This window comes from Eulemur rufifrons, chromosome 28 (genome assembly GCF_041146395.1).
Source record: "Eulemur rufifrons isolate Redbay chromosome 28, OSU_ERuf_1, whole genome shotgun sequence".
Classification (NCBI taxonomy): domain Eukaryota; kingdom Metazoa; phylum Chordata; class Mammalia; order Primates; family Lemuridae; genus Eulemur; species Eulemur rufifrons.
Genome location: NC_091010.1, coordinates 14,781,889 through 14,809,454, shown reverse-complemented (window position 1 = coordinate 14,809,454; position 27,566 = coordinate 14,781,889). Strand labels below are relative to the sequence as shown.

Here is a 27,566-nt window from a genome sequence, read left to right as displayed (position 1 = left end):
TCCCAGACCTTGTCCTATGCATATCCTCATTTGGCTATTCCTAAATTAGATCTTTTATAATAAAACTGTAATCATAAATACAGTGCTTTCTTGAGTTCTGTTAGTCATTTCAGCAAATTATCGAAAGTAAGAGGATTCTGGGAAGCGAAGTTGGCCAGAAGTGTGGGTGGCCTGGGGGTACTCAAAGTTTAGGTGGAGTATGAAATGGGGTCAGTCTTGTGGAGGCCTGAGCCTTTAACCTGTAGAGTCTAGCACTAACTCCAGGTAGTTATAGTCAGAATGAATCACGGTCTACTCAAGCTGGAGTGGAAATAAAACTAAGGGAAGTAATGATCAAGAAAAAGCAAAGTATACAAACCTACATTGTGCATGCTGTCACCTAATGATCAGCCTAGAGGACAAGAAAAGTATTCTGTGCATTTTTTAAACTACAGAAATGACAGGGATGAGTATTTTTCAGTTTTGCTCCATACTTACAGAAAATTTCTTCATACTATTCCAAAAGTTATAAATTTTAGGGTTGTCATTCAAATTAAAGAACCAATCCAACAGCCCACCTAATGTACAATTTTGTATTTTATGAAGTAAAAAGGAAGGTGTGAGCCAGCAGTGAAAAAAAATCCAAAGTGTATTAGCTACTGATTAAATTTAATTGTGCATCATGTTACATAGAATATGTAAAATTGTCAAAATAAGGGTCACTTATTTTATTGTCTAAAAATATTTTAAATTTGTAAATTACAATCTAAAAGAGTTATAAAGTTTAGTTTGGTAGATTCAGACTAAAGATCAAATCTTAAGATCTTAAGCATTCCTAAGATTAAAGGTGGAGGTTAGGCACAGTGGCTCATGCCTGTAATCCCAGGGAGGCTGAAGTAGGATGATTGTTTGAGGACAGGAGTTCAAGGTTAAAGGTGGTGATTAAATTGAGAAAATCATATTTGAAAAGACAACTATTCTCTAAAATTTGCAAAGATTCAAAATCTCCCAGCAAAGACAAAACTCATTCATTTATTAAATGTTTAATAAAAACATATTACTTGTCAGGCAGTAGCAATATAGTGAAGAGTGAAAGTCACTGCTATGAAGGAACACATTCTAGTATAAGAGAAAACACATTAACAAGTAATTAGAAAACAACGTAAGCTTTATAATTACAAAAGGTCACAGAATCACATTTTTAAAATGACCAACTGAATGGGAGTAGAGCAGAGAGAAGGAGGGGAGAAGGTATGAGGTAGGGAATACCCAAAATAAGTCTTGATGATACACAGAAATTTTGCCAGATAGAATTGGAAAGGGGTGAGGACAAAGACAGAGGGACTGGCATATGAAAAGACATAAAGGCAAAACTGAACATGATACATTCTGGAAAACATGAAGAGTTATGTAGCGGGGAGAAAGGAAGATGTGTTTGTGGAAGAGAAGACAAAGATAAAAATATAGGGCCACAAAATGAAACTAAAGAGTATATAATGGGGAATCATTCATATTCATCTAATGTTTCTAATAAAACAGCAAAAAAAGAAATGAAAGAGTCTTTAAAGTCTATACCTTAAAAAATGATCACTTTTTATTTCTTGGATTATTTTTACTGTGTTGAAGTGAATTGGCTGGCAGGGACTGAACGCTACAATCTGAATTCAGTTTAATTCTTGTAGCAACTAAGTATTTGAAATAAAGCCAGTATTTTACCCTTGTAATGAATTCTATTTGATGGCAATGCTTTATAAACAGTTGATGGCCAAACATTAAAATAACTCCATTATAAATAAGCATTTACCTTCACTAGGGATTAGAGAGTAATTTAGCAATATCTAACAAAAGTATATATGCACTTATCCTTTGATCCAACAATCCCATTTCTAGAAATTTACTCTGAAGAAATACCTCTAACAATACAAAAATATGTATGCATAAGGTTATTCATTGAAAGATTGTTTTAACTGCAAAACTCTAGACACAGCTTTAATGTCCATACATAAGAGAGTGATTGAATAAACTATGGTTCATTCACATAAGGGGGAACGATACAGCCATAAAAATTGAGGAGCTCTCTATAAGCTTTTATGGAATGATTTCCAAGATATACTTAAATGAAAAACAGTTAAGTGCAAAGAAGACCTATAGTGTGCTACCTTTCATGTAACAAAGAATAAAATATATATTTAGCTGCTAATTTGTGCTAAAAGAAATACAGAAACGTGAGCCAGAAACTAATAGGGTAGGTGAGAAGCAGCAGGGTTGGAAGACTGAGAGGATGGGTAAAGAGGTAGAGGAGGAATAAGGGGGGAGTAACACTTCTACGTAAACCTTTTCGTATAATTCTGACATTTAGAACCACATAAATGTCTCACTTGCTTTCAAAAAAATCACTAAAGTAGTTGGGGGTGGGGAAGGACTAACTTAAGTAACTGAAAAACAGTACTTTAACAATATACTTCAAGGCTAAAGACCGTACACAAACATTGAACTCTACTTAGTAAATTTGTTTTTCACAGTGTGTTTTAGTTATTTATGATTATATGACATATTACTCCAAAACTCAGTAATTTAAAACAACAAACACTTATTAACTCACAGTTTCTGTGGATAGGGAATCCAGGCATGGCTTAGCTGGGCGCCTGTGACTGCCGATCTCTCACAAGGATACAATTAAGGTGTAGGTCAGGACTGCAGTCATCTCCTGTTTGAGCATCACTGCTGAAAGCCCTTAGGCTACTGACTGGGAACATCAGTTCCTTGCCAGGTGGGTCTCTCCATGAGTCTACTCAAAACGTGGCAGTTTGCTCCCCACAGAGCAAAGCCTCAAAGAGAGTGAGAGGGAAATGAGATGGAAGTAAGAGTATTTTTCTAATCTAATTTTGGGAATGATATGTCACCACTTCGGTCATATTCTATTCATTACAAGCAAGTCACAAGATCCAGCCCACCCTCAAGGTGAGGGGACTACACTACAGTGTGACTACCAGGAGGCAAGAAGGGATCACTGGGGCCATTTTGGAAGCTGCCAACCACAGTTGATCCTCTGGCCCCCAATGATTCATGTCCTTCCCACGTGTAAAATATACTCACTCTTTCCCAAGAGTGGCTTTGCAATTCTGAAACTACTTTATGTGTATTTTAGGTTGGAGCAAATAAGCAATTAAATTATAGATAATGAAAGCCAGATTTCTTATTGCCACAGAAAGGATATATGAATAAGGAAAGATGGAAGGTTAGCTTTAACTCAGTGGGGTTACACTGCAATCTGAGGTATCATTATTGCCTCACAGCAACATTACTGTACCATGGTTTTTACTATAAATATAGATAAATAGAAAAATGGATAGAGATGTGTGTATTTATATATACATGTATTTCTTAGATCTGTTTAGAGGGCAGAGACATACAGACACTTAGTAGCACTGAGTGCGTACAGTACTCGGCTCTTAGTTTTTAAATATCATTCTTTTCTTTTCTTTCCCTTTCCCTTTCCTTTTTTTAGACAGGGTCTCACTCTGCCGCCCTAGCTGGAGTACAGTGGGGTCATGATAGCTAACTGAAATCTCAAATTCCTGGGCTCAAGCAATCCTCCTACCTCAGCCTCCTGGGTAGCCGGGACTACAGGCACATGCCATGATACCCAGCTTATTTTTCTATTTTTAGTAGAGACGGGGTCTCACTCTTGCTCAGGCTGGTCTCAAACTCCTGAGCTCAAGCAATCCTCCCGCCTTGGCCTCCCAGAGTGTTAAGATTTCAGGCCTGAGCCACCTCATGCTGGGCCCTAAATATCAATTTCTAACAAACCAGTTTCCAGTGAACTAAGACTCTCTGGAGAAATAGATGATTCCAGAGCTAAAACAGAGAAAATACAAGATGAACCTGTAACAACTTGTGGTGTCAGAAGGTAAGGAAGTGCTCAAAAAATGATTAGATCACAAGAAAAGAACACAAGCAGCCAATGCAAAGGAGCCCCCAGTGTCCAAATCTAGGACCATTCGAGCAAGAAAATAACAATTACAATGGATTATAACTCAAAGAATAAAATAATTATACACCAGTTATACTGATACAAATAAATAATAAATAAATAAATAATGTAGAAGGGACAGTTCTTACTTATATAGAATTCCCACTAATAAATGTAGAAGAAATAAAACAAATAGAAAAACCACTATTTGACAAATACCATAGTAATTATTGTTGGATGCAAAAATGCTAAAAGTAATGGGTGAATATATAATGAAAGATAAAGATATTTACATAGTCTCAAAGACTTATCTACAATATAATTATTACAAATAGAAATAGTAATTTTAAAGTAGATAAACTGGGCCAGTATCTCCTTAGCCAAGTGATCAAACTTAATATTATCAGTAATAGAACATTAAAATCTTGAAATAATGCATGAAGAAAGATACAGCAGCATTTCTGTGGTATTCTTATAAAAAATGCATTAATTATGAAGGAACCCTACATTGAAGGGCATTCTACAAATAATTGGCTCATACTCTTCAAAATTGTTATGTTCATAAAAGATAAAGACTGAGGAACTGCTCCAGATTAAAGAGATTTAGGAAACCTGATAACTAAATGCAATGAGAGATCCTAGATTAGATCTGCATCAGAAAAAGGACATTATGATTTTTCCAAATATTAACATTTTACATAACCATAGAAAATTATAATATTAAAACTAAAAAATTAATGTTGATAAAATACTATTAACTAATCTATGGAACCTATTTAAACTTTGCCAATTACCTCCCGAATGTCAAAGAATTTAGGCTTTTGGCTTGTATTTTCTGTGCCTTGAAAGGCAAAGAAAAACTCAAGAGCTGAGTTAAAAACCAGGTTTTCTAAATTTAGGTCTAGTGCTCTTTCTACTGTGACATAAGTAATTTTAAAAAGGCATTAATAAGAACTTTAAATAGTAACTCATTTTGATGTCATGGCATATCATACAAATACCAAAATAATCACTTGTAAATTTATAGTACAGTAACTGAAACAATCAAATAAATAAAAAGATTAATTGAAATATTTAATAACAGAGAAAGGTATTATGCCATAAAATATGATTATCTCCATAGTAATTCAAACCATTTCAAATGATAGGCTGTTTTCTTTTCCCCCTTGAGTGTACTTATTTTCCCCTTGCAATTAAAAACATTTAAATTCTCCTATTGATATTTTTTAATTTTTAGTTTTTTATTGACACATAGTAACTACAGAGCTTTTTTTTTTTTTTTTTTTTTTAATAACCAGTGATGAATGGTAGGCTGGGATGATTTAAAAGCACTTCATCTTCAGAGAGGAAATGTAGCTGGTGAAAATAGGGAGAGGATGAAAGGAGTAAGAACAGAAGGATCTGTGGTGAGGGTGGAAGAGAAAAGGAGAGAGGAGAGAGAAAAGGAGAAAGAAAGGAAGAGAGATGCAAAATATAGAGTAATATAGCCTTTGGCTCTGTCTGAGTATATCCCATAGCATGTCTTTACAACATGCCACTGACATTAGAAGCCTCCCTTGTGCTACAGTGAATCCCATTTTTTTTCCAGATGAGTAAATATATCATAAAGACCCTAAGGAGAAAGTGAAATCCAGAAGCTAAGCAGCATATGATGCCATAGCTCTGTGTTAACTGAAATTTCATTATCCCCAACAGAAAATACAAACATGTCAGAATTTTATAAAAGCACCATACATTTTTATTTTTTAAAAAAAGGATTATGTATATTCTCTGAAAAAATTTCTTCCCACTTTCCTTGATTGATCTTATAATAATCTTAGATTTTGTTTGTATCATAGGCTTCTCTCACAGCTTATAGCAGAAAAAGGGAAATGGAAAGATCTATATGAACAGTCTCAGAAAGGTGACTTCCATCTCTCCTAGGAAGAAACAAGGCACTTTTGTACACTTTAAAGGGTAGACATTTTAGATACAGCCCCATTCCCTACATGCATGCTGAACACACCCTGATATGAGGAAAGGAAAGAAAGACCATCTCTTCTACTGTCAGAATATGGATCCAGGTAATAGTCTTACATCCCTGGAAATGCTTGGAAATCACATTCCTTAAAGAATTAGACTTGACAAAAAGATGTAAAAATTCAAAAGGGAATTCTCCGAGGATAAAAGGTGGATAGACTTGACAGTTTCTAAAAACTAAAAATAATTTTTAATTATTTTAGTTAAAAGAGTCTCCTAACCAAACAGAGAATATCTAAATAAAGATGTATGCATGTGCAGCATTTCTCTTATTTGGTACACATAATTACATAATTTATAGATTTACACAGATTTTCATATTGAAATAGTAAATGACTTCTATTTTACAGATGTATAGAAACTGAAAAGTTACTTCAGGTAAGATATCTGCATCAAGGTTATTTAAAATTTAATGAAGGATTGCTGTTTTCAAAATATTAACCTGCCATTAGAACTATTAAAATGGATTTAATAGTGTAAACAAAAATATCAGTAAAGTCTCCTGCCATGCTCACTGAAACAAAATATGTGAAAGAAAAAGCCAATGTTTGGTCAAAACATGATTTACAGTTTACTTATGAAGAAATACAGCCATCATTCAGGTTTAAAAGACATAGACTGAAACACCTAACACCAATTTTACATTTTCTTTGAAAATGTCCTGATCTATCTAGTAGCATTCCTGTTTTTGGCTGTACTAAGCACATCACTGTCCAAATATAACTGAATCTACTCAACAAAAACAACCACAACAATAAACTGCAGAATTTTGTTCAATGTTTTGTAATTCATGCATTGATAAACTAGATATTTTTTTAAAAAGTTAAATCGCCACTCAGGAAATAAAGAGTAATTTCCATTTTCCTGGTCTCTATTAGAGAGTTTTAATATACTGAATCCTCTGTGAGGTCAATAGGTAAAATGGCTTTCCCTGTAAGGAAATCTACAATGTGGAAATATCACCAGGAAAAGGATTGATGAAGCAGAGCCACATAGCATCTTTTTTTTTTTTGAGACAGTCTCACTTTGTTGCCCGGGCTAGAGTGCCGTGGCATCAGCCTAGCTCACAGCAACCTCAAACTCTTAGGCTTAAGCGATCCTACTGCCTCAGCCTCCTGAGTAGCTGGGACTGCAGGAATGCGCCACCATATCCAGCTAATTTTTTCTATATATATATTTTAGTTGGCCAGATAATTTCTTTCTATTTTTAGTAGAGACGGGGGTCTCACTCTTACTCAGGCTGGTCTCGAACTCCTGACCTCAAGGGATCCACCCGCCTCGGCCTCCCAGAGTGCTAGGATTATAGGTATGAGCCACCACGCCCGGCCCATATATTATCTTTATAAATCGAAATTATCTATGAGAGTCAAAAAACCAAGTACATGCGGGGGGAGCTTTATCTAAAACGTGTCATTCTTATCCATATGAAAAAATTCAACTAAATTCTTCTGCCCAATTTCAAACTGTATTTTATTACTTAAACTATCTTAAAGTATATGGCACGGATGATGTGACTTTTCACTGTGGAATTAAGTGGTAACTCTTGACAAAGCAGTTATTATCATGAGATAATTGACCCTATTTGAGAGTTAAGCATCCTGAGGCAAAGTTGAGTGTACTTAATCCTGGCAGGTTAATTATCTAGTGATTATGGAGCCTTGAAAGGTATTGCTCTTAAGAACCATTTGCAAAATGACACTATTCAAAAAAACTTCTTAATTTAATAAAAATGAAAAACAAGAAGAATAATCAAGTTCTTTAGTCATGTGTTGCTAGATAATGACTACAAATCAGCTTGCATTAGCAGGCATCAATGAATATAATTACCTGCATGTAGAATGTCCTTTATTAAGCTGATTTCATGCTAACAAATGGTTGTTGCTGAAGGAAATGTTTCAAACTTTGAAGATATCAGAAACAAATTAAAAATACAATGTAACATTTAAAGAGTTTATATACTAAAGTAGTTTCAAAACTACTTTAACAAGGGTAACTAATCAATTAAGATGCGTAATTTAAAAGTACAAAATGCAATGTAGCAGGTTAGCAAAGACGTTTAATTGAGGAAACAGAAATTTGTCTCTACGCATTTCTGAATCACAGTTAAAAGTAAACCTTGCAGGCCGGGCGCGGTGGCTCACGCCTGTAATCCTAGCACTCTGGGAGGCCGAGGCGGGTGGATCACTCAAGGTCAGGAGTTCGAGACTAGCCTGAGCAAGAGTGAGACCCCCATCTCTACTAAAAATAGAAAGAAATTATATGGACAACTAAAAATATATATAGAAAAAATTAGCCGGGCATGGTGGCGCATGCCTGTAGTCCCACCACTTTGGGAGGCCTAGGCAGAAGGATCTCTTGAGGCCAGGAGTTTGAGACCAGCTTGAGCAACACAGTGAGACCCTGTCTCTGCAAAAAATAAAAAATTAGGTGAGCATGGTGGTGTGCACCTGTAGTCCCAGCTACTGGGGAGCTTGAGGCAGGAGGATCACTTGAGCCTAGGAGTCTGAGGTTGCAGTGAGCTATGATGACGCCACTGCACTCTAGTCCTGGCAACAGAGTGAGACCCTGTCTCAAAAAAAAGAAAAAAAGAGAGAGAGAGGTTTAAATGGTAAATTTTATATTACACATTTTTACCAGCATAAAAAAGAAAAAAAAGTAAATCACATCATTTAGTAATTTAGTAGTTATACCTTGTTTGTATCACAAAAATACAGCAATGTATATACGTCTATTTTGCCTCAGGATGTACCCCATCAAATCTTTTCAGATATCCCTTGAAGAAGAATGTCTTTTCCCCTGGGCTAATTAAAAACAGAGAAAAGAAATAGTGGGCTGAGAAATGGCAAATATCCTGCTTGAAAGGCACTACAGTTGAGTGTATAGTAATAATGAGAAAAAAACTATCTAAAATTAATGTGTCAGGCATTATCTTATTTTAGATTTCAGATCTTTGGTTTATAATAAAATTGGTCAGTATTATTGAATATTAGAATATAGGAAAAAATGAATCAATAGTTTTACAATTTTTTTTTTTTTTGAGACACGATCTCACTCTGTTGCCTAGGCTAGAGCATAGTGGTAGTGGCGCAATCATACCTCACTGTAACCTCAAACTCCTGGGCTCAAACAATACTCCTGTAAGTCCTGTCCCACCAGGCTTGGCTATTTTTTTTTTTTTTTTTAGTTTTTGCAGAGACAAGGTCTTGCTATATTGCTCAGGCTGGTCTCAAACTCCTGGCTTCAAGTGATCCTCCCATCTTGACTTCCCAAAGTGCTAGGATTTCTTTTTTTTTTTGAGACAGTCTTGCTCTGTTGCCCAGGCTAGAGTGCTGTGGCATCAGCCTAGCTCACAGCAACCTCAGACTCCTGGCCTTAAGCGATCTCTCTGCCTTAGCCTCCCAAGTAGTGGGGACTACAGGCATGTGCCACAATGCCCGGCTAACTTTTTTTTTCTATACATATTTTTAGCTGTCCAAATCATTTCTTTCTATTTTTAGTAGAGATGGGGTCTCGCTCTTGCTCAGGCTGGTCTCGAACTTCTGACCTCGAGCAATCCTCCTGCCTCGGCCTCCCAGAGTGCTAGGATTACAGGCGTGAGTTACCATACCTGGCCAATAGCGAACTTTTAAAAACAATTTGTCTGTATTGAGTTTTGCATCTAAACTTCACTCATACAGGTAATTATCATTCTACTTGCACTAATATTTTATCAGAATATATAATATTTATTTGCATAATTATATAATGAGCACAAATTTCGTGTAAAAGTTAAGAAACAAACAAAACTGACTTTTTATAAAGAAACAACTTTGTGGGAACAAAAGTAAGGTGGTATACCAGAGAGTAGCATAATAGCCATGAGTTTTCCCTCCTTCACTTGGCACTACTTACTATGTTATAAAAGGAATGAAGAGTGTAGGTTACCCAAGCAAGTTATTTAAGTGAAAATTAATAGAGGAACAAGATCAGCACTCCCAATAATACTACCAATACCATCTAATAAAAACTGGGTACATTCTATGAGCCAAGCTAACACTTTACATGCATTAAAAAAACAGCCACAGAATTGCTGTGTACATGAAATGATGGTTTTGTGAATAGCCTTTGTAACTTCAGAGCATTATTCAATGGCAGGGCATGATAATTTTTAATTGTTTGTCAAGATTAGAATCCAGAACTATCAAAGCACTCCTCCTGTGGCTTGATATTGCTATTTAAATATAAGGGGAATCTTTCATGTAAATAATAGAAATTTAATACAAGGTAATCAAAAAGAAAGAAAAAAAGAAACTGGCATTTCTACATTTTAACAGTGTGTTTTTGGAACTTATTTGAATAGCTCTAAATTAATTTTTCTTATTTTTAAACATATAATTGGAATCACAAAGTATGTGTTCTTTTTAACAGCTTTACTGAAGTATAAATGATATACAATAGGGTGCACAAATTAGAAGTATAAAATTAGATAAGTTTTTACATATGTATAAAGTCCTGCAACCACAACCACAATTGGAACACATACATTATTCCTAAGTTTCTTCATGCCTCTCAACACATTCCTGAGCCCAGGCAACAATGAAACCACTTTCTGTCATTATAAATTAGTCTGCATTTTCTACAATTGAATAAAATGAAATCATACAGAATGCACTTTTGTCTGGTATCTTTCACTCAGCATAAATATTCTGAGATTCATCCATGTTATTGGTTCATTTCTTATTGATAGTTTGTATCTTTTATAGCTGAGTAGTATTCTACTGCATGGATATATCACAATTTGTTTATCCAGACACCAGTTCATGGACATTTGGGTTTTTCCCAAGACTTTGGCTATTAGAAATGAAATTGCTATGAACATTTGTGCATGTCTTTCTATGAACATATGCTTTCATTTCTCTTGGGTGACTACCTAGGAGTTAGATAGCTAGGTCATATGATGGATGTATATCTAACTTTGTAAGAAACAGGAAAACCATTTTCCAAAGTAGTTATACCATTTTACATTCTAGCAGCTCAATATCCTTGCCAATATTTGGTATGGTCACAATTTTAATTTTAGACATTCTAAATGGCTGCACAGTTGCAAACGGACTGAAGTTTGCTTTTTTATTTTTCATTAGTTTTTTTTTGAAACAAGGTCTTAAGGCTGGAGTGCGGGAGCATGATCATAGTTCACTGCAATCTCAAACTTCTGGGGCTCAAGCGGTCCTCCTGCTTCAGCCTCCCAAGTAGCTGGGACTTCAGGTATGTACCACCATGTCCAGTTAATTTTTAAAAAACTTTTTGTAGACGGTCGGGTGCGGTGGCTCATGCCTGTAATCCTAGCACTCTGGGAGGCCGAGGCGGGTGGATCACTCGAGGTCAGGAGTTTGAGACCAGCCTGAGCAAGAGCGAGACCTCGTCTCTACTAAAAATAGAAAGAAAGTATCTGGCCAACTAAAAATATATATAGAAAAAATTAGCCGGGCATGGTGGCGCATGCCTATAGTCCCAGCTACTCGGGAGGCTGAGGCAGTAGGATTGCTTAAACCCGGGAGTTTGAGGTTGCTGTAAGCTAGGCTGACGCCACGGTACTCACTCTAGCCCGGGCAACAGAGCAAGACTCTGTCTCAAAAAAAAAAAAAAAAAAAAAAAAAAAAAACCTTTTTGTAGAGACAGGGTCTTATTATGTTGCCTAGGCTGGTCTTGATTCCTGGCTTCAAGTGATCCTCCTGCCTTGGCCTCCCAAAGTCCTGGGATTACAGGTGTGAACCTCCATGCAGCGCCCAGGTTTTTATTTTTATTCTGTATCTTGCAATCTTGTTAAACTCACTGTTAGTTCTAATAGCCTTTTCAAGATTACATTGGATTTTCTGCAAGGATAATCATAGTGTTTGACAATAGAGACGGTTTTACTTCTTCCTTCCTAATCTGGATGCTTTTTATGCCTTATTAGCCCTGGCTAGAACTTCTAGTACAATGTTGAACATAAGTGGAGAGAGTGAACATCCTTGATTTGTTTCCCATCTTAGGGGAAAGCATTAACCTTTCACCATTAAGTAATGATGCTCGCTGTACATTTTTCAGGAATGTTCTTCATTGACATGAAGTTGTTCCCTTCTCCTAGTATTCTGAGGGCTTTTATCAGCAATGCGTGTTGGATTCTGTCAAATGCTTTTCTATGTCTATTAAGATGATCATATATTTTTTCATTTTAGTATGACGAATTATACTGATAGATTTTTAAATGTCAAGCCAATTCTGCACTCCTGGTCATGATGAATTATCCTTTTTATATATGCTGGGTTTGATTTATTAAAATTATTTTAAGAATTTTTACATCTATGTTTATGAGGGATACTGCATTTTCTTTTCCTGTAATACTTTGTTTGGTTTTGGTATCAAGGTAATGCTGCTCGCATGGAATAAGTTGGCTAGTATTTTTCCCTCTTTAATTTTCTGAGACAGTTTGTGTAGAACTGGTATTATATCTTTCTTAAATGGGTGATAGAATTCAACACTGAAGCAATATGGCCCTTGAGTCTTCTTTGCAGCAAAGGTTTTAACTACAATACATAATCTAAATAGCCTTTTTCTGTCTCTTTAGCATGCTTTAGTACTTTGTGTCTCTGAAGGAAGTTTTCCATTTCATAAAGGTTGTCAAATATATTGGAATAATATTGACAGGAGGGACCAGAATAGCTTCTAGTTTAGAGCTAATTTTGCCCCACTAATAGGGCAAAACCATTCTGAACACTCTGTTTGAAGCCCCATGAATTATGAGGTTATCTACTCTGGCTAGTAGAACAGGAATGGTTATAGGCCCTCACGTGCACTCTGAGGATTTTTCTCTCTAATCTTTGGTTCTTCTCCCAATCTTTATTGGTCTCCTTACAAATATATGCTGATTTATACTCAGCTGAAGACTTGGTGGGACTCTCTGCAAACATCCTATGTTCTCTCTGCATGCAGCTCTCTTTTCTCTGGTACTTTTGCAAACACTAACTGTCTTAGACTCCTGAACTTCCAGCTCCATCTCCTCATTCAATGAGACTGCCAGGTTCTACTTGGGTTACCCTACTGTGCTGTGCCCTAGAAATCCTCTCCAAGTAGTTAGCTGGGGCAGTCATTGGGTTTATCTCATTTATTTCTTGTCCCACAGGGATAACTGATTATTGCCTGTGAAGAAATAGTCTTGATGGAGAAGGTGCTTTTTAAAAAAATACTGAGGCTATTAGGAAAGTTTTAAATCATCACTACTAGTATACAATCCTTTGAGAAAGAGAAAGTGACATCAGGTAGAAAATAAGGGCCAAGTGTGTCTGGTTTTAGCTAAGTGTTGACATTTTGAAAATTTATACTAAACAAAGTAGATTTTATTTTTTTTGGTGGGGAGAAGGAAAGGTAAAACAATCCTATATATATTCCCTGAGAAATATATTGCATACTTCATTGCATTTTAGAACTGAAATGTCCCTCTTTTTCCAGGAGAACTGAAGATAATTTATTATTATTATAGTATTCAAGAAGAACAACGGGTGATGAGACTAAAGAGATAAAACATATTACTCTACTTGCTTTTTATAATCAAATATGGTATCATTTTTATTATCTCTATTAAATTTTATCCGTCAGTTGATGTTTGCAGTCTAGTTAACATTTTTAAAAATCTGATTTTGACATTCAACTTACTTGGTATTTATTAAGGTGTTGCATTATTTGCATTTGCATTATATGCAAATATAACTTTATCTGAATCACTGGTAGTTTACTTGATCAAAGCTCAGAATAAACACTGGCACATACCACTAGAAATCCATTTATTTATTAGTAGATCTTTTGAGACTGGTTCAGTAAAATACCAAATACATATAATTGCCCTATAGCCAATCTTTGTTATTCTATAATCCATATCATTCATCAAAGATCTTTTCAAATATACTATGTTATCTACTGTTTACTGCTCTGCCATAATAGGTATCTCATAAATATTTATAGAAATAAATTCAACTGAACAATAATACAACAAAAGAGAAAAAAGTTTTCCTGACATGACTTGTAGCCATCTAGCAGCTTATAGTTTTATAACTTCCACTTCTAGGTGGAGAAAAATAATTCCTTTAATAATCTATAAAAAGCTCGAATCAAACTTTAGTTTATTGGTTTATAGAAATAATATTTTTTTTAAATTATGGTAAACTATATAAGACAAAATTTACCAATTTTAACCATTTTAAATACTCAATTCAATGGCACTAAGTACATTCACAATATGGTACAACCATAACCACTCTCAATTTATAGAACTTTTTCATCATCCTAAACAGAAGCTCTGTACCTATTAAATAATAATGCCCTGTTCCTCCCCATCCCCACCACCTGATAACCACTATTCTACTGTCTGTCTCTGAAAATTTGCCTATTCTAGGTACCTCATATAAGTGGAATTCTTATAGGAAAATCTAATAGTTGTCTGATGTATCTGGCTTATTTAACATAATGCTTTCAAGATTCATTTATGTTGTAGCATGTATCAAAATTTCATTTCTTTAAGACTGAATAATATTCTATTGTATGTATTTTTGAAAGTTTGTTTATTCATCTGCTGATGGACATTTGGTTCATTTTCTACCTTTGGCTATTGTGACTAGTGCTGTTATGAACACTGGTGTACAAGTATTTGAGTCCCAGCTTTCAGTTATTTTGGGTATATACCTAGAAGTGGAATTGCTGGATCATATGGTAATAATTCTATGTTTAACTTCTTGAAGAGCCACCAAATTATCTTCCACAGCAGCTGCATCATTTTACATTACCATCAGCAATACACAAGTGTTCCAATTTTTCCATATCCTCACCAACACTTATTTTCCATTTTTTTTGATAATTGCCATTCTAATTGGCATGAAGGGGTATCTAATTTTGGTTTTGATTTGCATTTCTCTACTGATCAGGTATGTTGAGCATATTTTCATGTGTTTACTGGCAATGTGTATATCTTCTTTGGACAAATGTTTATTTAATCCTTTGACTATTATTGAATTGGGTTGTAGGTTTTCTTGTTGTTATCACTGAGTTTTATATTCTGGATACCAATGCCTTGTCAGACATATGATTTGCAAATATTATTTCTCATTCTGTGGGTTGTCTTTTTACATTTGTGATAGTTTCCCCTGATGCATAAAAGTTTTTAATTTTCATGATGTCCAATTTATCTATTTTTTCATTTGTTCCTTACACCTTGGAGTCTTTTTGTTGTTGTTGTTGTTAAGTAAAGACCATTTTGATGTTATCAGCGTTTTCTGCCAACCTAAATCATTCTTGGGCCTCTTCTTTTCTATTCTAAGTCTCTGCCAAATTTTTAGTATCATTCCCTAGTGCTAAACATGCTTTATATCTTTTTTTTTACATGTGTTTTACAAATACGAGCTCTAATTAAACAGTTTTCTGTGTGCTCTGCAATTTTTTAGGGCCCCTCCCCATTCACTTCCTAATTAAGGTCATTTATGACTATAAAGTTTGAATTGCATTTTTGATGGTATTTAATCCTCTTCAAGCTGTCTTTATTTCCAAAATCTCATTCCTTGGAATCATATTTATCTTTTTTAAAAGTTTTAAAATTTGTCTTCTTAAAGTCTAGAGCACACATTTAAGTGCTGCCAGTCTGATCTTTCTTAACTATAAAGAACTCAGACCAAGTGTCAATTTTTCCCAATGATTCTCAGACTGCTGAGATCAATTCAGCTATGCTGATCACCAGTTCTTTCATGTTATTCAAAGGGCTTTCCCCAGTTATTTCCTTTACTGTTTAGAAAATAAAACTGTTAATAAGGAAAATCTAAAAGGTAGATTTTAGTCAAATGAGACTTCCAGTAGCTATCTAGCAGTTAAAGGCTTTCACCACTATTTCTTGCCAGTATGTCAGTTTGTGAATTGTCAAGAACATAGCATTTCATTTCCATTGGTTATCACTTTTGTAGATACTCACACCATGATATTACTTCTACAAATAGTCCTTTAATCTTCACCCAGGTGATCTCATAAATTATTTCCAGGTCAATTTTTATGTTATTCTAGGCAGATGGTACAGTTACCTTATTTAGATATAAAATTGATGAATATATTCAAACTATGTTAGAACTGTGGATTCAGAATCAGAATGAATCTCTGGGATGATTAATATAACACCTTCATTTTATACATAAAACCCCCAAGGCTCATAAGAGTTTGGTGACATGGCCAAGTCATAAAGACATACTGAAGACTTCTTTTTATTTAATTCATGAATTTTTAAAGCCTACAGGTTAAACATAGGCAATAAATACTAAATAAGCAAAAAAATAATTTTCCATAATTCAGAATGGAAGAAAATACATTCTTGGTAAAAATAAAAAGCTGTAACAGCTCAAATGAAATTCCATTTTATCACCATCAACATACAAATATTAGCAAAAATATTATTAATAAAGAAATTTAGTACATATTATAATATTCAACATTTATTATTTATCAAATTAAAATTAAATAAACTCAGACTTTAAAGAGACTAAAAAAGTGATGAAAGAGTTTTTTATCTCAATTGTGGTCATAGTAACAGGTCAGGTATGCATCTGTAAAAACTCAGAAATGCACAATAAAGAGGGTGAATTCTACTATGTGCAAATTAAACCTCAAATGCCTAAACTTTAAAAAATAAATGTTTTACTAAGTAATAATTTACTATATACTAAAGGAAACACTGAAAATACTGAGTTACAGCAGTTCACATTGAGGCAATTTTGTTACGCAATTCCCAAGGATATTTATGCAAAATTTAGGTTTTTATTTATATCTTTCTAAACATATACACAGATCAGAAACAAAAAGAAAGTTTCTTTTTTTAAAGAAAGGGTATCTTACCGTCTCATTTCCAAAAAGTATGTCAACATAAGGCATAACTTTCATCAATGGTTCCTTGTAGAATTGGCTAATAAATGGTGCAGACAGATTCAAAGTGAAAATCCTGTTGTTTTCAGAAGCATGGCGAGCCACTTTTAATACTGACTCTGGGGAAACGGTAAGAAAAAAGCCCTGGATAAAGGTAAAAGAAGGAAAAATTAGAAATGCCATCTCTGCAGAGTCACTTCAGTGAGAATAAAAGAAACCTATACAAAACACAAAGCATATATAAAATATGATTATAAAATGCAAGGCAGAAAACAGTAGCCCTTGACTAGGAGAAATTTTATCATATGAACTATATGCTTGATAAATGCCATTACTTTAGAGAATAAAACATTACTTCTTATATTTCACATTAGATATATATGCTCAATACTGAAAGAATTCTGGGAATCTACAAAACAAAAAATATTTGAAAGGTCTCATTCAGGACAATAGTTACATTTATATTAGGCAAATTGTACTATGAAGGCAGATTGAATTCTTCTAGCTTTTTATAAACAGTTTAGATTCTTATAAGTGACTTAAAAGTAATCTATTTATTAAGATCATAGCTTATCTTTTTTTTAATTCTCTTCCTTTTATTATTTTTTTTTAATTTTTATTTTTTCTTCCACACCTACAGTAGAACATAGCTTGTTATCTTAAGAAACATCTAAACTGGATTTTGAGGAAGATTCTGAATTACAATTTTCAAATAATGAGAAAATAGTTCAGTAATGTAATATAAAATTATTTTAATTAAAATTTCATGTCTCGAAACCTATATTTTAAAATGCTATTTATCTACATCTTTAGTATTAATCAAGGTCTCATTAAATACACTTGCACTTTCTAGATGAAAGTATAAGCAAAAATGAATGCATATATAGAAAATTAGTTTGGATGATGCACAAGTGAGAAAAGGAATATGCAAAGGGCAATAATACAAGATGAACTTAGAAAGAGTTACGAACACAAAGGACCTTGAGTAACAAAGTTGGAGTCTACTTGGTAGGCAATGTGGGAGTGGGGTAGGGATGGATCAGGGTAATAAAGTTTTCCTTGAAAGAAAAGAATAAAACGTTTGTAGGAAAATTTAAAGGAAAGTTAATCTGGACAGCAACAATTCAGCAACAGTTAATAAAAGTCTATATTTGGCTGTGTAAAAGAAAACCATACTGGGAACACTAGATACAGGACTTGGCAATTGCCTAAGATGTGACAGGCAAAGGAGAAAAGAGTCAAAAGATGATTGAGATTTTGAATCTGGTCCTACTATTAAGAGAAATAGAAAAATCCTAAATAAGATCTGGCTTAGATGTTAAACAAAGAATGTTTATAGTTGTGGTCCTAGTACAGTTGAGGTGCTAAAGGATCTCCAAATATCTACTAAAAAGCTGGACTCAGGAGAAAGGCCATGGAGGAATGTGATGGTTAGAGAGGTTGTAATTACCAAGGAAGACAATGCAGAACAAAAAGAGGACAAATGATAGAATGGAGAACAACAAAAATAAGAGGACAGAGGAAAGAACAGGAAGGCAAGTGAGGAGAGCAGAAGTGATGATGGAGAAATCCAGCAAGGAAAATTGCAAGACGGTACTTAAAGGTGCTCAATGCTCTTAAGAAGCAGAGAAAGAATGAACTGAGCAAAAGCTATGGATTCGATGATTAGGAGAAAGCGCTCAGTATGAAGATAAAAACAGTTGTTAAAGAAGGAATGGTGAAAAACAGCAGCAAAAAAATTAAAAAAAAAAATGGTGAGAAAGTAAGGGTAAGGGTTATAAATTATTTGGGGAACTATATCAGTGATGATAATAAAATCATCTGAACTTTACTGAGCAATTTTTGTGTGCCAGGCAGTATAGTAGAAGCTTTATATATAGTAAGTCACTTATTATTATTTCTTCCTTATATCAAACCTATGAGGTAGATACCATTATTAATCTTATTTTATAAATAAAGCAAGATAGAGAAGTTAAGAAATGCACCCCAGGTTACACAGCTTACATGTGATGGAGTCTGGATTCAAATTACTCCAGATATTATGCCTCTAGTTTGAGTAGATAACAGAGAAGAAAGGGACAGAGAGGCTTTCTTTGGTGGAGGAGAAGGAGGGAATGAGAGGGTTAGTTTTTTTTTTCTGGAAGTTTAAAAATTTTTTTTTTAATTTTTGTATTTAGAGATGGTGTCTTACTATGTTGCCCAGACTGGACTTGAACTCCTGAGCTCAAGAGATCCTCCGGCCTCAGCCTGCTGAGTAGCTAGCACTACAGTTGTGCACCACTGCGCCGGGGAGAAGCTTGTTTCTAACAACAGGGAAAGTTTGATCATTTTTACTTTTCAAAGATAAGGATTTATGGAGAAACAGAAGAATGAAGAAGCAAGGAAGGGAGGATAATTAGAGTATAAAAACAGAGGAAATGGGGACAATGGAAACTTGAAGGGGAAAAGAGCTAGTTTATAAATGTAAGAAACCTTCAAAATATAAAAGAAAAATTTTTAAAAAGTTATAAAAATGTTATTGAAATATTCACTTACAAGGGGGACAAACCACTTCTATCATTCAAACTTTAAAAAGTTTAAAAAGAAAAAAAAGATCTTTTTCCATTATTTTCGAATTTCAAATAGAATACTAAAAGAATTAATTTTGTGTCAGGGGTAATGTATATCAGATCCATCTTTGAAGGGAGGATATACCACCTAACTTATACATTCTGAGATACTAAGAAAGAATTTTATACTATAATTGTGTCAGGGCTCAGAACAAGATACCCCAAAATATGGCATGCTGACAATTGAAAAAAACTGCACAAGCAAGGTCACTCTAACCTTTCCCTGACTTTCTGTGTGAGAGCTGGCCATAAAGGAATTCTCTGATCTACCTCACCTGAAAATAGGTCATAAAACCCTTATTCTAAAGGGGTCCTGATCTATACCTGGAGACCAAGAAGTATCTGAACAGACAGGACTTGCTAGATTCCGATCCCACCTTCCCCTCCCCAGTTTATTATCATTAGATCACATCCTTTTTGTCCAAACATATTTCTCCACAACTATCCACTTCTTTAATCAAACTTAACATAAAAATGCATAGTTTTCACTGAGTCTTTGGGACTTCATTTCTGAAGACTCCTGTGTCAGGTAAAACTTTATTAAATTTATTATGCTTTTCTCTTGTTAATCTCTTTTGCTATAGGGGTATCAGCTATGACCCTTGCAATGGGTGAGGAAAAGATGTTACTTTTTCTCTCGTACAATTGTCTCTTATCACTTTAAAGTATTGCTAATAAAGATAATGTTTTTCTATCATAATACTATCTGCTCATCATTTAAAAATGCCAATCCATTAATTCTTTACTAATATTCAACTATTCTAAAAGGCAACAAGTCTGAGTCTTAGTTATCATTATTTTTTAAATGTTTTCTTCTTTCTTTTTTAACCAAATACCATGTAACTTGCAAACTATGAGCATCCAAGCTGCTTCCTTTGCTATTTCTGTCACTTGGAGAATTAAAACGAACAGTTTATACAGCATCTTGTCTCCATAGTAATATGTATGTACTGTACTTGCTTTTTAGTCTTTCATTTAATGAGAAGAGTTTGAAGCCACCCCCCCCACCCCATTTCTCCCCAAACTGCTCCAGCATGAAATAAAAACCTCCCAGAGCTAGCATTCTGCCAGCTGTGGATTAACCACAGACAGCCATAGAATGGTCTACATAAATAGTAACCTGGTCAAATAATTAGGCTTCTCACCAACTTCAGACTGAAAATTTGATCTGTGCTAAAATACATCTGATTGTAATTTAAGGTACAGAACACTATGCCCCTGGAGTCTAAATTTGGCCTCATTCCAAATGTGTGTATGCTGTGTGTTTTATTTTAAAATGCAACACAAAAATATTGTGATATGGATAGTATGTTGATTTTGTTAATTTTATAAAGAATATACAAAAACCCATCAGCTTTTAAGAGAAAAATTCACAATTTAAATTTATTCTATTTTTGAATGGTCTCATTTTTCTTTAAGTAAATATTTAGTATTTAAACAATTTGGGATTTGTGCTCTGTTAGATTGCAAAGACTATAAAAATTGATGCCAACCATAATTTTTCTTCCTAGATTTATAACCTTTGCTAGGCCACATGTTCCAGACTATATTATCACCAAAAATAAAACTAGTGCCATTACAAAAAAAATTTTTTCACATGTAAAGTTTGCAATAAAAACAGCCCAATACTTTATACATCTATAGTTTAGAAAATATAACCAACAAATCTTGTGCTTTTCTAATTAGGTATTTCAGTATACACAACAGTTAACTCTGTTTGTCTATAAGCAACAAAAAGCAAAGTAGATTCTAACAGAGGTTGGATAATATTAATCAGAACTGAGTGAAGTGGGACATTTGTATTCGTAACAATGGAAAACGAAACAAAACAAAAAGGCAAAGGTAGGAGGAATAGAGAAAGACTAAGGTAGAGTCAAAAAACCATTTTAGCAGAGCCAGATTTAATGCTTCGAAATCTCAAAAACTTACATCTGTCATACAACAACTCTAAGGATTTCTGAGGGTAGTCTAAACACGGGGGAATATTAGAAACAAGCTTGTTTAATATACTATCAATAAAAGAAAAGGAAAGGTATTACCCTTTCTGCTTTTTACCAATGTTTACCTTTACTCAAGGTGATAATTGGGGGTTCTTTTTAACTACCTTTACCTAAGAACATAATTTTTTTTTTATTTCTGTTAACAATGAGGAATAAGAATGTGTATGTGTGTGTGCACATGCACCTCTATGTAAATTTCAGGGATTTATTACTCTTGGAAGAATAAGTCTATATTGATTCAAAAGGAAATAAAGCTATGCAATGTAACCATGACTACAATTATTAATTGTGGATATACAGTGATATAGAAAAAAAAAAAGGCCTTGCTATTGCTTGGAAAAATAATCTGATCAGAATATAAGAGGGAGAAATAGATGGTATTATTTTGAAATATTCAGACCAGTGGATTTTTTTTGTTTTATTAAGAGACAGTCTTGATCTGTTGTCCAGGGGCTACAGTACAGTGGCCTGATCATAGCCCATTGCAACCTCAAAATTCTGGGTTCAAGTGATTCTCCTGTCTCGGTCTCCTAAGTAGCTGGGACTACAGGCAAACACCACCATGCTTAGCTCATTTTTCCATTTTTTTTTTTTTTTTTTTTTGTAGAGATGAGATTTCACTATGTTGCTCAGGTTCAGATCAGTGGATTTTAACCTATTTGGGTCCATCTACTCCCAAATAAAAACACCATGGATAAAACTCTGCATGCGGTGGGTCAGCAACGCTCTGAAGCTCATCTGTAAATAATGGGTAAGCACTGGGTTTGACTGAAAGTTAAGAGCATGTAATGTAATGTCTTTTCTCACAATTATATAACCACATAAATTCCAGTTTAAAGTTGTTTTTTTTTTAAATACACAGAAAATCTATAGTAAAAGAGAAGTAAATATCAAACTTTTGGAGTGGGAATGACTTTCAAGCTCAGAGAAAAGATTATCTAAAGATTTGCTACAGAAAAATTAAAGTCTTCAGTTGATACCAGGAGAGAGGGAAAAAAGAAAAGAACAAAAGACCAGGAAAAATGTGCCAAAATGTTAATATCTTTAGTCAATAAGAAATTAAAATAGTTTAAAAATTAAACAAACATGAGACTATATTATCACCAAAAATAAAACAGTGCCATTACAAAAAAAATTTTTTCACATGTAAAGTTTGCAATAAAAACAGCCCAATAGTTTATGCATCTATAGTTTAGGAAATATAACCAACAAAATCTTGTGCTTTCTAATTAGGTATTTCAGTGTACACAACAGTTAACTCTGTTTGTTTATAAGCATTAGGGCAGCAACAGATAAGCAAGCCAAGAACGTGAATAAGCATTCCACTGAAAGAGAAATAATAGTAAGTAAATACATAGACAAAGATTTCCTCTCTAGCAATTAAAGAAACAACATGGTAGTACTCAATGATGAAAAAAGATTCGTGATGGCTGGGAGCAGTGGCTGATGCCGGTAATCCTATCACTCTGGGAGGCCGAGGTGGGAGGATCGCTCGAGGTCAGGAGTTCGAGACCAGCCTGTCTCTACTAAAATAGTAGAGACCCTGTCTCTACTAAAAATAGAAAAATTAGCCGGGTGTGGTGGCATGCGCCTGTAATGCCAGCTACTCGGGAGACTGAGGCAGGAGGATTGCTTGAGCCCAGGAGTTTGAGGTTGTTGTTAGCTAGGCTGATGCCATAGCACTCTAGCCCAGGTGACAGAGCGAGACTCCATTTCAAAAAAAAAAAAAAAGAAAGATTGGTGAAACAAATATTAATATTGCTGACGGGAGTACAAAAGACACAGCTTTTCAGGAAACAATTGGAAAATCCACTTGAGGAACCATAAACACATTCATATTCTTTGACCCAATAATTCTACGTCTGAGAGTCTAAGGAAATAATACAAATCATGGAAAAATATACATTTATGTAATGAACATAAATACAATATTTATTTTATTGAAAACGTGAAAGCTATGTAAAAATTTAATAAACAGAGGAATAAGTAGTGAAGAATTGGCCATAGCAGGGATGGGGAATCTGTGGCATAAAGCCACATGTGGCCTTCTGGGTCCTTGAGTGAGGCCTTTTGAATGAATCCAAATTTTTCAGAACAAATCCTTTTATTTTTATTAATACATTTTTGTTCGTCTTTTATATTTTTATTTTATTTTTAAAATGAATGTATTTAGGTCGGGTGCGGTGGCTCACGCCTGTAATCCTAGCACTCTGGGAGGCCGAAGCGGAAGGATCACTCGAGGTGAGGAGGGCTTCGAAACTAGCCTGAGCACAAGCCAGACCCTGTCTCTACTAAAAATAGAAAGAACTTATATGGACAGCTAAAAATATATATAGAAAAAATGAGCCGGGCATGGTGGCACATGCCTGTAGTCCCAGCTACTTGGGAGGCTGAGGCAGGAGGATTGCTTGAGCCCAGGAGTTTGAGGTTGCTGTGAGCTAGGCTGACACCACGGCACTCTAGCCCAGGCAACACAGTGAGACTCTGTCTCAAAAAAACACCAAACAAACAAACAAACAAAAAAAGAATGTATTTAAAATACCAAAGAATAAAGTAAGTTTCAATAAAATAATCCTCCCAGATTGACCAGCACAATTAGAACATGAGTAAGCCACAGGGCTAAACTGACAGCTGCTACGCTCATGATTTACTTCTAACTTCCCCTGTTTGACTGGCACCACTACTGCAAGAGGCTGGTTGGTGAGAGTTTATGGAGTTGGAGTACACAAGTCTGTTATCAGCCTTTGACAACAGTGCACTGTGTTTCTGTTTGAAGGAGAATTTGTGAATAGCTGCACAGCTCAATAGTATTTTTTAATTCTGTCTACTTAACAGCCCATTATGTCAAAGAAGACCAACAGAACGCTGAAGGAAGAAAACAGATCCTTCTGCCTCAGGCTCCAGAGTAGCTGGGACTACAAGCATGTGCCACCATGCCCTGCTATTTTTTTCTATATGTTTTTAGTTGTCCAGCTAATTTCTTTCTATTTTTAGTAGAGACAGGGTGTCGCTCTTCCTCAGGCTGGTTTCGAACTCCTGAGCCCAAAGGATCCACCACTCCCAGAGTGCTAGGATTACAGGCGTGAGCCACCACGCCTGGCCCAGAAAACAGATTTTTTAATGAGGATTGGGAATTGCAATATTATCATCTTGTTTCTGCTAAAGATAAGATGATTTGCTTGCTTTGTGATACTGTAATATCAACATTAAAGAAATTCAACCCTCATCGGCATTATGACACTCATAAGGACCACAAATATTTTAAATTAGAGGGAAAGGCACGAAAGGTTGCACTGCAGAAATTAAAACATGAAAAGCAAAAGCAAACACAATTCTTTCAAGCAGCAGTAAGACCTGGAAATAATGCCACTAAAGCAACTTATAAAGCAGCTCATATACTTGGGGAAAAAAGGAAAGCCAGTCAGTGATGTAGAAATTGTGAAAGAAAGCACTATCGAAGTTGTAGGATGCTTAGATCCCAATAATGTTTCAAAGTACAAACAACTGCCTCTTTCAAGGAGAACCATAATTAATTGGCAGCATGAACTAGCCTTCAACTTAACAGAAAAACTTCATGTAATACTTCAAAAGGAAAAAATATATTATTCAATCGCTTTGGACAAATCAACTGATATGACTGATTCAGCGCAGCTTTCATACTTCATTCAGGTCATAACAGAAGATTTTCTTTGCTACAATGAGTTACTTGCTTTGGGCACTCTTGCAAACAGAACATGAGGGATAGATATCGTTAACAACTCTCAAGATACATGTCGTGAAGTTGGACTGAATTTGATAAATTTAGTGGGTGTATGTACAGATGGTGCACCTTCCATGACAGGAAAACACAAAGGGTTTATTGCACAGATAAAAAAAAGTGTCGACAGATCCAGATGCTCTCATTTCTTTTCATGGTATCTTACATCAGCAAAATCTCTGTGCTAAAGCTACTATATTAAGTGACACTTTGCAGCAAGCTACAAGTATTGTTAACTATATTCCCACAAGTGCAACATGGCATCATCAGTTTCAGAACATGCTAAAGTTGAATGATGAGGTATTCAGTGTGGATTTGCATATAATTCTAAAGTGCGTTGGCTATTGCAGGGTCGGGTGTTAGCCAAAATTTTATCTCTGCAAGAACAGATATTTGAACAGAACAGCAATCAGCAAAGTGAATTATTAAAGAAGATTTCTACAGGATGCAGCATTTCTGTGTGGTATGGCAAATCAAAATGACTTGAATATTTCTTTGCAAGGTAAAATTAAGTTTATATATGATATGTGGCAAAAATTCCAAGCATTTCAAAAAAAGCTATCTTTTTTCAAAGCACTTCTTCAAAAGGAAATTTCAGATGAACATTTTCCCCGTTAGCAAAGGTCAGTGATGAGCAGGATGATAAATGTGAATCACTGAAGAATACGCAGCTGTTACAGACCTATTAATTAGAGAATACAACGAAAGGTTCACTGACTTTGAGAATCATGATATCACACTCAAATTAGCATTTCAGTCTCACCTCGTTGATATCACCAAAGCACCTATAGAACTAAAGATGGAATTGCTTGAGCTCTCAGTAGATGATATTTTAAAGTCATTGTTTGATGCTAAGAAAGATCCAATTGAAACACGGAAAAATACAGTAGAATACCGACGACTATGGCAACATGCCCCCAAAATGCTTTCTTACTGTTCAATAACTTATTGCTGTGAATCTAAATTCTCCTTTCTAATCCAAATCAAGATGCCCTTAGGTCACAAATGACTGATACCCATCTAGAGGATCAGCTGAAACTGCAGGCCTCCATGTTGCAGGCAAATATTCAAATGCTTTCCAACAAAAAGCAGACACAATAAAGTCATTAAAAGGTTTAGTTAACTTTAAAATTAACAAATAGTTTTCATTTTTAAAAATTATTAAGTACATAGTAGTTAGATTTTTATGAAATAATGTACATTTCTAAGAATATTTAATTGAAGTTTCTTGAGTTTGGCCTTATTTGATTACAGCTAAATTAATATGGCCTTCCAACATGAAAAGATTCCCCTGGGCTATATACTGGAAAGCTCACTGTTAATCACTTAAAATGTGACTAATGCAACTGAGGACCTGAATTTTAAGTTTTATTTATATAAGTTTAAATGAAGAAGCTACATGTAGATGATAAGCACAAGTGACGGGGCCAGTACAACTGTGGAACTAAGTTTTTTATTTAATTTCACTAATGTAAATATAAAAATGGTGACAGTGTAAAATATTTTTCTGTTAAAATTTTATTGTTTGGTAGAACTACATTTCATTTTGACATTGAAAGTTCAGTGACTGAATTCACTATGTTATAAATGTAAAATAGATAAAACATTCCAAAGAGTTAGTATGAAAAGAACAATGTTAAAAATCTAATTAAAAAATTTCATGCATAATACAGTATATAATTTTTACATGATGAAAAAAGAAGTAGGCCGGGCACGGTGGCTCACGCCTATAATCCTAGCACTCTGGGAGGCTGAGGCAGGTGGATCGCTAGAGGTCAGGAGTTCGAGACTAGCCTGAGCAAGAGCGAGACCCCGTCTCTACTAAAAATAGAAAGAAATTATCTGGCCAACTAAAAAATATATATAGAAAAAATTAGCCGGGCATGGTGGTGCATGCCTGTAGTGCCAGCTACTCGGGAGGCTGAGGCAGTAGGGTCGCTTGAGCCCAGGAGTTTGAGGTTGCTGTGAGCTAGGCTGATGCCACGGCACTCACTCTAGCCCGGGCAACAGAGTGAGACTCTGTCTCAAAAAAAAAAAAAGAAAAAAAAAAAAGAAGTACATTTTAGATATATTGAGTAAATATATTATTAGCCTATTTCTTTTTACTTTTTTTATGCAGTACTAGGAAACTGTAAACTATATATGTGGCTCATATATTTCTGCTGAAGAGTGCTGCTCTAGAGAATATTTTCAAGACATTACAAATGATGATGAAAATTAAGTAGCAAAGCAGAAAATGTTTATGGGATACGAATGTTCAATGAAAGAGAAGACATATAGTGTTTGTACAGTATGATTACAACCTACATTAAATCAACAGTAAA

At 34.7% G+C, this 27,566-nt stretch overlaps 1 protein-coding gene across 6 annotated transcripts in view; it reads right to left on the bottom strand.

The window, feature by feature from the left end:
• ADK (adenosine kinase) overlaps window positions 1-27,566 on the bottom strand; it is a 519,965-nt gene that overhangs the window by 149,377 nt on the left and 343,022 nt on the right. For 4 of the 6 annotated variants that reach the window (XM_069461107.1, XM_069461112.1, XM_069461108.1 and 1 more), the window contains one exon: window positions 16,850-17,020. The exons of the other annotated variants lie outside the window; for them this stretch is intronic. In XM_069461107.1, coding sequence (XP_069317208.1) covers window positions 16,850-17,020 — 171 coding nt within the window. The remainder of the gene's footprint in view (window positions 1-16,849; window positions 17,021-27,566) is intronic. 6 annotated transcript variants of the gene reach the window in all.